Source organism: Chlorocebus sabaeus, chromosome 24 (assembly GCF_047675955.1).
Source record: "Chlorocebus sabaeus isolate Y175 chromosome 24, mChlSab1.0.hap1, whole genome shotgun sequence".
Classification (NCBI taxonomy): Eukaryota; Metazoa; Chordata; class Mammalia; order Primates; family Cercopithecidae; genus Chlorocebus; species Chlorocebus sabaeus.
In genome coordinates, this window is record NC_132927.1 from 201,921 (window position 1) to 213,443 (window position 11,523).

An 11,523-nucleotide genomic window follows, 5' to 3' on the forward strand; every position below is an offset into this window, starting at 1 on the left:
CGAGACGGGTGGATCACGAGGTCAGGAGATCGAGACCATCCTGGCTAACACGGTGAAACCCCGTCTCTACTAAAAAATACAAAAAACTAGCCGGGCAAGGTGGCGGGTGCCTGTAGTCCCAGCTACTTGGGAGGCTGAGGCAGGAGAATGGGGTAAACCCGGGAGGCGGAGCTTGCAGTGAGCTGAGATCCGGCCACTGCACTCCAGCCTGGGTGACAGAGGGAGACTCCATCTCAAAAAAAAAAAAAAAAAAAAAAAAAAGGTGTAGAAAAAATGGCCCAGGTGTGGTGGCTCATGCCTGCAATCCCAGTGCTTTGGGTGGCTGAGGTGGGCAGATTGTTTGAGGCCAGGAGTTCAAGAATAGCCTGGACAACACGACGAGGCCCTATCTCTACAAAAAATAATTTTAAAAAGTTAGGTGGGTGTGGTGGTATGCACCTGTAGTCCTAGAGACTTGGGAGGTTGAGGTAGGAGGATCACATGGGCCCAGTAGTTTGAGGCTGTGAGCTATGATCACACCACTGCACTCCAGATAGGGTGACAGAGCAATAACCTGCCTTGAAAATAACTGAATAAATAAATAAATAAATAAATAAATAAATAAATAAATAAATAAAGGTAAAAGATGAAATGATGGAAATAGAAAAATCACCATAGTAGCAATTACTACAGACAAGAATCATCAGCAAATGCTAAATTAGTGGGCTAAGCTATCATGAGAAACAAAATATTTGCATAGTCCTAAAGTATCTCACCAAAAGATCCTTATTAATTACAGAGTGGAATAAAAGGCAACACTACCATGGAGAAACCTTTCAGATACCACCTTCAACAAATGATTAAAGCTAACATCACAAGTGATGACATGTCCATATCGTGTACCTTGCAATATAATATACTGAGAAGGACACATCTTTTCTGTGGTAGTCTCCTCAAAACTTCATCACCTCAATTTAACCATGAGAAATTTTCAGAAAAACTCAACCTGAAGGACATTGTACAAAATAATTCCTCACTACACTTCAAAACTATCAAGGTTATGATAAACAAATAAAGATTAATAAACTGTTCCAGATTCAAGAAGATTGAGGCCTAATAATTTTAATAACAATGTGAAACACTGGATCGTGAACCAGAAAAAAATATACATTGGGACAATTTGAAAAATTTGAATATAGTCTCTTGATAGTATGCATCCGTGTAAATATCCTGGTTTTGATAAGTATTCCAAGGTTATAACAGATGAAGGCTATCTGAGAACTATGTGTTTTTTGTTTTTTTTTTTTTTTTTTTTTTACAGCTTTCTTTATAGGTCTAAAGGTATTTTAACTTTTAAGTTAAAAAGTATACATATTCACTTTTTGTCCCTTTTCTCCTCTGTATTAAATTAAACTATAACTTTTCATTCATATAATCAATTAACTAATAATATACATAAAGTGGTGGTGAGTCAGAAGTAAAAGTGTTATGATAATGTCAAAATTTTACTTTGGAAAATGCTATATAAATGTTTCTGCACTTTCAATTAAAATTAAACACAATTAATGCTACATAAATGTTTCTACACTTTTGGATTAAAATTGAACACAATTACACTTTTCTAGCAAAACCCAGCAGCTACTTTGATTTTAGTCTCTTGCCAAGCCTAAGATATCAAATGACTTTCATCGTGGCAATCAAAATGCATGCAAATATCATTAAGAGGAAATTCACATATAGTAAATTTGCAGCTGTGTCTATTCAAAGATTTCTTTACAGTGGCCTGGGATGATTTTACTATTACTCTCCTTTAAATAAACATATAGCCATTAAATGTATTAGAAGATGAAGTAATTTTAAACTTTTATCCTCCTGGTAGTTCAGATTAATTAGAACATATTCATGGAAATAATTTTTATTACATGTTCTTTAAATCAAGTTCCTACACATTCAAAGTATTTAGTTTTTTAATTCTATTAACCATTGAGCAATATTTATTTTTAAAAAGTAAAAATTCTTGTCATTGGTGCAGATTCTAAGCTTTATAATTAATTTTTCTCTTTGAGATCTTACAATAAACTCTACTGACATATTCATAAATATGCCAGAAGTCTTTCTACATTTTAAGTACAATTACATATTTTCTTTCCCAAAGTCATCAATAATACATACTGATGAATACGTAGAACAGAAGCCAACTATTTCTCTATAGGTTTATCTAACAAGATTTTTTTCTTTAGTCCTATATTTTGTAAAATTGAATTTTTCTTAAAACATTACAAATATTTTAAGTTATTTTTAAACTAAGTAAATACCTCTCCGGAGCTGCGTGCCCCGGCCATAGCGAGTAATTATTGACGATTAAATGCCTGAGCTCTATTCATTTCCACCTCTCACCTCCTTCCCAGATTTGTCTTTTTCCCTGTATTAAATACCTCGCACAAGATGGCGCTCTTCCTGCTTCTTCTTCACCCATCTTTCCCGCACGCGTGAAAATTGTTACTTTGTAGCGCAGGCGCAACATGACGTCCGACCGTTGAAACCGAAACCTGCCTGGCCACGCCTTCCAAAATGAGATCATTTCCGCCTTGGCCCAACCCCTTCCTCTCCAAGTGTATATAAGGCACTGCATTACCGCCATTAAATGAGACTTGATCAGAGCACTGTCTTGTCTCCATTTCTCGTGTCTCTTGTTCCCCAAATTCCCACTCCCTCTTCCAGGGCCTGCTTCGACGATCCCGCAGGCCGGGATACGTGGCGCCCGAACAAGGACCTGGAAACGAGGGACTCCGTGAGGAAGAGGACGCCAAAGGACGGTCGACCACTAACAAAGACAAAAGAAAGTGAACTCTTCCAATCACCGCGGGAACCTGCCGCGTCAGAATCGAAGGTAAGTGACGCGTCCGAAATGGGACAAGAATTAAGCCAACATCAGATCTATGTAGGACAATTAAAAGAGGCTTTAAAGATACGAGGAGTAAAGGTTAAAGGTAATGATTTGTTTAAATTTTTTGATTTTGTAAAAGACACTTGCCCTTGGTTCCCACAGGAAGGAACTATTGATATTAAAAGATGGCGTAGAGTAGGGGATTGTCTTCAGGACTATTATAATACTTTTGGGCCAGAAAAAATTCCTGTGACCGCCTTCTCTTATTGGAACCTCATTAGAGATTTAATAGATAAGAAGGAGGCCAATCTGCAAGTCATGGCTGCGGTTGCTCAGACAGAGCATATTTTAAAGGTTAGCTCCCGCTCTAACCTTACAAAGCCTCCGCAAGATACAGAGGAGGATCTCATTTCCCTCAAAAGTGATCATGAGGAAATCAAGTCTCCTTCTGTAACAGATAAGGAAATGCCACACGAAAACAAACAAAAAAAATACCCAATTTTACAGATGCTTCAGAAAGAGGAGGAAATTAATAAGCCTAATCAATCAGACATAAATTGGGATGATTTAGAGGAAGAGGCAGCTAAATATCACAACCCTGATTTGCCTCCCTTTACTTCATACCCGCCCCCATATAATAAGACACATAATGAGGCTTCTGCGCCCATTGTTATGGCAGCAATAGATCCCAAAGAAGAATTAAAACAAAAAATTGCTCAACTAGAGGAACAAATTAAACTTGAAGAGTTCATCAATCATTGATAATTAGGCTCCAAAAGCTAAAGACAGGAAATGAAAAAATACCCAACTCAGATGCTATGGAGGGTTCCTTGCGCCCACCTCAGCGGCCTGGACAACATGTTCCAAAAGGGGGGTTAGTTGCTAGCCGACATAGAGAAGACTCCTCCCCCAAAGACGTTTTTCCGGTCACTGAAACCATAGATGAACGGGGACAGGCTTGGAGGCATCATACTGGATTTGACTTTACTATTATAAAAGAGTTAAAGACTGCTGCCTCTCAGTATGGGGCTACTGCTCCATATACTCTTGCTATAGTGGAATCTGTAGCTGAGAATTGGCTCACTCCTACAGACTGGAATACCTTAGTTAGGGCAGTCCTTTCTGGGGGAGACCATTTAATTTGGAAGTCAGAGTTCTTTGAAAATTGTAGAGACACGGCTAAAAGAAATCAACAGGCAGGAAATGGTTGGGATTTTGATATGTTAACTGGTTTAGGTAATTATGCAGACACTCAGGCCCAAATGCAATATGATCCTGGATTGTTCTCGCAAATCCAGGCTGCCGCTACAAAAGCCTGGAGAAAACTTCCCGTTAAAGGAGATCCAGGGGCCTCGCTCACGGCGCTTAAACAAGGACCCGATGAGCCATTTTCAGACTTTGTGCATAGACTTATGACCACGGCAGGTAGAATCTTTGGAAATGCAGAAACGGGTGTAGATTATGTTAAACAGTTAGCTTATGAAAACGCTAACCCCGCCTGCCAAGCGGCAATCAGACCTTATCGAAAGAAAACAGATTTAACAGGATACATTCACCTTTGTTCAGATATTGGGCCCTTATATCAACAAGGCCTAGCAATGGCCGCCGCTTTTAGCAGCCAAACAGTAAGAGATTTCCTCATTAACAAAGGTAGAGATAAAGGGGGATGTTTTAGATGCGGTAAAAGGGGACACTCTGCAAAAGATTGCCATGAAAACCAAAATAAAAATCCAGAAGCAAAAATTCCAGGCCTTTGCCCAAGGTGTAAAAGAGGAAGGCACTGGGCAAACGAATGTAAATCTAAAACTGACAGTCAAGGAAATCCTTTATCCCCTAGGCAGGGAAATGGGATGAGGGGCCAGCCTCAGGCCCCGAAACAAGCATATGGGGCAGTCAGCTTTGTTCCAGCCAGCAACAGCAATCCATTTCAAAACTTAGTAGAGCAACCCCAGGAAGTGCAGGACTGGACCTCAGTTCCACCTCCCACACAGTACTAACACCTGAAATGGGACCACAAACCTTAAATACCGGAATATATGGACCTTTACCACCTAACACTTTTGGGCTGCTTTTGGGAAGAAGTAGTGTCACCATGAGAGGCTTACAAGTCCTCCCTGGAGTTATCGATAATGATTATGAAGGAGAAATTAAAATTATGGCCAGAGCTATTGATAGTATTATTACTGTCCCTCAAGGAGTTAGAATAGCTCAGTTAATCCTGCTACCTTTGGTCAAAACAAATAATAATATTCAACACTCTAATAGAAATATAAAAGGTTTCGGATCATCAGACATATATTGGGTGCAACCAATTACAAATCAAAAACCCTCTCTAACCTTATGGTTAGACGGGAAGGCATTCACTGGACTAATAGACACAGGGGCTGATGTAACTATCATTAAACAGGAAGATTGGCCCTCTCATTGGCCTACTACAGAGACTTTAACTCACTTGAGAGGAATTGGACAAAGCAGTAATCCTAAACAAAGTTCTAAATACCTAACATGGACAGATAAAGAAAACAATTCAGGCCTTATTAAGCCATTTGTCATCCCTTACCTACCTGTTAACCTTTGGGGGCGAGATCTGCTCTCTCAAATGAAAATTATAATGTGTAGTCCAAATGATATAGTTACTGCACAAATGTTAACTCAAGGATACACCCCTGGTAAAGGTCTTGGAAAAGGAGAAAACGGTATTCCACAACCTATACTGGTTTCAGGACAACTTGATAAAAAGGGGTTTGGAAATTTTTAGCTCAGGCCACTGACATACCTGCACCCCAAAGGTGCACTGACCCCATTACTTGGAAGTCAGATGAGCCCGTTTGGGTTGATCAGTGGCCTTTACTTAATGATAAACTAAGTGCTGCCCGACAGTTAGTGCAGGAACAACTGATAGTGGGACATATTGTGGAAAGTAATTCTCCTTGGAATACACCTATTTTTGTTATTAAAAAGAAGTCTAGCAAATGGAGACTCTTACAAGATTTAAGGGCGGTAAATATCACTATGATCCTTATGGGTGCCTTACAACCAGGATTGCCTTCACCAGTTGCGATTCCTCAAAAATATTTTAAAATCATTATTGACCTTAAAGACTGCTTTTTTACAATTCCCCTTCACCCTGCTGACCAAAAAAGATTTGCCTTTAGTCGTCCATCTACAAATTTTAAACAACCAATGAAGCGCTATCAATGGAAAGTCTTACCTCAGGGTATGGCCAATAGTCCTACCTTGTGTCAAAAATATGTAGCTGCTGCTATAGAGCCAGTCAGAAAAACATGGACACAAATGTATATTATACACTATATGGATGATATTTTAGTAGCAGGGGAAATTGGCGAACAAGTCCTACAGTGCTTTGCCCAACTCAAACAAGAGTTAACAGCAGTCGGACTACAAATAGCCCCAGAAAAGGTACAATTACAAGATCCATACACCTATCTTGGTTTTCAAATTAATGGATCTAAAATCATTAATCAAAAGGCCGTTATACGTTGTGATCATTTAAAAACTTTAAATGATTTCCAAAAATTACTGGGAGACATAAATTGGCTTCGGCCATACTTAAAACTCACTACAGGAGAGTTAAAACCTCTTTTCGATATATTAAAAGGAGACTCTAATCCAAAATCCCCCAGGTCCATTACTAAAGAAGCATTAATAGCACTCCAACAGGTGGAATATGCCATCGCAACACAATTTGTTACCAGTATTGATTATTCTCAGCCATTAATATTCATTATTTTTAACACAACAATAACCCCTACTGGCTTATTCTGGCAGAGCAATCCCATTATGTGGGTACACCTGCCCTCCTCCCCTAAAAAGGTTTTGTTGCCTTATTATGATGCCATAGCTGATCTAATTATCTTGGGAAGAGAAAACAGTAGAAAGTACTTTGGAATAGAACCCTCTACCATTATACAGCCCTACACTCAATCACACATCCATTGGCTGTTACAAAATACGGAAGCCTGGCCAATTGCTTGCGCTTCTTACACTGGCACAATTGACAACCATTACCCACCTAACAAACTCATTCAATTTTGCAAACTTCATGCATTTGTGTTTCCCCATATTACCAATAAAGAACCTCTCAATGACACATTACTAATTTTCACTGATGGATCTTCCACAGGACTTGCCGCTTACACCTACAATAATGTAGTCGTTAAATTCCAGACCACTTATACATCAGCTCAGCTAGTCGAATTGCAAGCTATAATTGCAGCATTATCAGCTTTTCCTTGTCAGCCACTTAACATTTACACAGACAGCGCCTACCTGGCTCATTCAATACCCCTCTTAGAGACCGTGCCTCAAATTAAACATATTTCAGACACAGCTAACTTATTTTTACGATGTCAACAACTTATTCAAAAAAGGACTACTCCCTTTTTTCTTGGGCATATCAGAGCACATTCAGGATTACCGGGACCTTTAACACGAGGTAACGCAACAGCCGACATGGCAACAAAAACCATAGCCACAGTCACTACAGACAATTTACAACAAGCGCAAAAAGCACATGCCTTACATCATTTAAACGCCCAAACCTTAAGACTCACGTTTAAACTTACTAGAGAACAAGCTCGACAAATAGTTAAACAATGCGCCAACTGCATAACGTATTTACCTGTTCCTCATTTAGGAATTAACCCCCGAGGACTCATCCCCAACGAAATTTGGCAAATGGACGTTACTCATCACTTAGAATTTGGTCAACTAAAATATATCCATGTATGCATAGACACCTATAGTGGATTCATTAATGCAACTCTCCAAACAGGAGAAGCCACCAAACATGTCGTAGCTCATTTATTACACTGCTTTTCTATTTTAGGAATACCCAAACAAATTAAAACAGATAATGGCCCTGGGTATATAGCCAAAACCTTTTTACAATTCTGCAATACCCTACAAATTAAACATACCACAGGCATTCCCTACAATCCCCAAGGACAAGGTATAGTAGAAAGAGCCCATCTGTCATTAAAAACTGTTATCACAAAATTAAAAGGGGGGAGCTGGTACCCCGTGAAGGGTACCCCCAGAAACATACTCAATCATGCCCTGTTTATCCTTAATTTTTTAAATTTGGACAGTCATGGAAAATCTGCTGCCGACCGTTTCTGGCATCCTGAATCTCAAAAACAGTTTGCAATGGTAAAATGGAAAGATCCACTTGATAATTCATGGCATGGCCCCGATCCAGTTTTAATTTGGGGAAGAGGCTCAGTATGCATCTTCTCACAAAAGAATGATGCAGCCAGATGGCTGCCTGAAAGATTGGTAAGACAAATAAATCATAACCATTGTCAGTCCAGGGAAGATAAATCTCCCTGAGAAGTTTCTTCCTTTTTGTTTTTCAGGAAATGAAGCCTAACATGAGATTCCTTTGGAGAATAATCGCTCTATATAACATAGTGACAGTCTATGCAGGTTTTGGTGACCCTCGTAAAGCAAGAGGATTACTACGAAAACAATACGGCCAGCCTTGTGACTGCAGAGGGGGACAAATATCTGAACCTCCGTCAGACAGAATCACCCAGGTGACTTGCTCGGGCAAGACAGCGTACTTAATGCCAGACCAGTCGTGGAAATGTAAGTCTACCCCAAGAGACACCTCGCCTAGCGGGCCGCTCCTAGAATGCCCTTGTAGCTCTTTCCAATCTTCTGTACATAGTTCCTGTTATACCTCCTATCAACAATGCAAATCAGGCAATAAAACATACTATACGGCCACGTTACTAAAAACACAAACTGGAGGTACCAATGACGTACAAGTATTAGGATCCATTAATAAACTTGTACAATCTTCTTGTAACGGCCAAAAAGGAAAGCCTGTTTGTTGGAGCACTACTGCTCCCATTCATATTTCTGACGGAGGAGGCCCATTAGATATTTCAAGAATTAAAACCGTCCAAAAAAAATTAGAAAAGATTCATAAAGCTTTATATCCTGAACTTCAATAACACCCCTTAGCCCTGCCTGAGATCAGAGATAATTTTAGGCTCGATGCTCAAACTTTTGATATCCTCAATGCTACTTACAATTTACTTCAAATGTCCAATACAAGCCTAGCCCACGATTGTTGGCTTTGTCTTAAAATGGGCCCCCCTATTCCTCTAGCTATACCTAACTTTTTGTTGTCCTATGTCAATTACCAAATGAATCCTTGGTAAATAATTCCTGTCCTATTATCTCTCCCCTCTTAGTTCAACCGATGACGTTTTCTAATTCCTTTTGCCTCTTTTCACCATCGTATAAAAGCACTAAAGAAATTGATCTAGGCTATGTTATGTTTGACAACTGTACCTCCATAATCCATGCCACCGACCCTTTGTGTGCTGTAAATGGCTCGGTTTTCGTCTGTGGAAACAACATGGCATATACTTATCTACCTACAAATTGGACAGGGCTTTGTGTTCTGGCCACTCTTCTCCCCGACATTGATATCATTCCTGGAGATGAACCTATCCCCATCCCCGCTATTGAACATTTTATTTATAGACCGAAACAAGCCATACAATTTATTCCCTTATTGGCTGGACTAGGAATCACCACTGCTTTTACAACAGGAGCCACAGGCCTAGGGGTCTCACTAACTCAATATACTAAATTATCCAACCAATTGATTTCAGATGTACAGACCTTATCCAGTACTATACAAGATTTACAAGACCAAGTAGACTCATTAGCTGAAGTAGTTCTCCAAAATAGAAGAGGTCTAGATTTATTAACAGCAGAACAGGGAGGGATCTGCTTGGCTTTACAGGAAAAGTGCTGTTTTTACGCCAACAAATCCGGAATCGTCAGAGATAAGATAAAGACTTTACAAGAAGAACTAGAAAAGCGCAGAAAGGGCCTGGCCGCCAATCCATTGTGGACGGGACTTGATGGACTTCTCCCCTATCTCCTGCCATTTCTTGGTCCTTTACTTACTCTTCTACTCTTCCTCACTCTCGGGCCTATAATCCTTAATAAGCTTATGGCATTCGTCAGACAACAAATCGAGACCTTCCAGGCCAAACCTATACAGGTCCATTATCATCACCTTGAGATGACTGAAAATGGTGAGTCTTATTTACCTCAATAAGACCACCTCCCCTGTGTGCTGAACTGGACAGTCAATGACGGGTAAGAGGACACTACCTCCACCGGAGCCTAAGACAGGAGGGCCGCCTTTGCTGCTGCCTTATCCCATGACGGGCCTAGAAGGTGGGGATGAGTTGACCCAACCTAAGACAGGCGCAGTTCTTGGGGGGTTGTTTTCTTGTCATAAAACAATAAAAAGGGGGACCTGTCTGGAGCTGCGCGCCCCGGCCATAGTGAGTAATTATTGACGATTAAACGCCTGAGCTCTATTCATTTCCACCTCTCACCTCCTTCCCAGATTTGTCTTTTTCCCTGTATTAAATACCTCGCACAAGATGGCACTCTTCCTGCTTCTTCTTCACCCATCTTTCCCGCACGCGTGAAAATTGTTACTTTGTAGCGCAGGCGCAACATGACGTCGACCGTTGAAACCGAAACCTGCCTGGCCACGCCCTCCGAAATGAGATCATTTCCGCCTTGGCCCAACCCCTTCCTCTCCAAGTGTATATAAGGCACTGCATTACCGCCATTAAATGAGACTTGATCAGAGCACTGTCTTGTCTCCATTTCTCGTGTCTCTTGTTCCCCAAATTCCCACTCCCTCCTCCAGGGCCTGCTTTGACGATCCTGCGGGCCAGGATAAATACCCTTAAGTCTAAAAACATAAAAAGATAATTCACATATGGAGAAAATGAATTTTAATATGAAAGCAGATAATTATAATAAATAAAATATTTTCCTTTTTTCATAAATTTAAAATGAGTATTTTACTGCTTTCCAAGGGAGAGAAGTATATCTTCTTCGATCCAGAAAAATATTAGATACTTAAATACTTTGTATTTAAACATTAACATTTGCATTTGCAATCATTTTAGTGAAACTTAAAGATCAATGCCATGTCATAATTTCTAATTTGACTAAAGCTCAGACTTGAATCTGAGGGAACTGCAGACTGTTAGGAGGGAACAAGTTACTTAGTGAGGAGTGAACCTCCTTGACCAACATTGGCAACCTTGTTCAGATTTCTACCATTGTTTAAAAATGAACTCCAAAATAAATTCAAGTGTCATTTTTTTTTCAAAGAGAGAGAGAAAAAAGGACACGATCCAAGACAATGCCTTTATTCCCTAAATTGTAGATAGAGCAGTTATCTATCTAAAGGATCATTTGCATTTTATTGTAGCTTACAAGATAATACAGTGCAGCAGCATTTCTGACTGGCAGATTGCAAAAGTTGAAATGTACTTACAAGAATCCAATAATAGTTTATGACCTTAATATAATTCACTTTGTTTTTACTTCTCTTTTTTGTGGTAGATTATTTTTTCCTATCAAAATATAAATTTCTTGATAGATGGCCAGGCTTAATGAAGTCTAGAGGCAGACATAAAAATATCAAATGAATAAGTCATTTTTAGAGAAAGTTATCTGATTAAAACATTTTTGATATACCTCTTAGAAATACCATGTGTAAATAATCCCAGAATAGATCCAAACTAAAACCAAACATTGTGTCTGGACCTGGCACCGTGGCTCACGCCTGTAATCCCAGC

General features: G+C 39.6%; 1 protein-coding gene across 1 annotated transcript; it reads left to right on the forward strand.

Moving 5' to 3' along the window:
* Nucleotides 1–2,623: 2,623 nt before the first annotated feature.
* Nucleotides 2,624–9,913, forward strand: LOC140710120 (uncharacterized). The gene is made up of 2 exons (XM_073011233.1): nucleotides 2,624–2,869; nucleotides 8,245–9,913. Exons 1-2 carry the CDS (start codon nucleotides 2,624–2,626, stop codon nucleotides 8,845–8,847), a joined length of 849 nt encoding a protein of 282 aa, XP_072867334.1. The 3' UTR covers nucleotides 8,848–9,913.
* The last annotated feature ends 1,610 nt before the right edge of the window (nucleotides 9,914–11,523 follow it).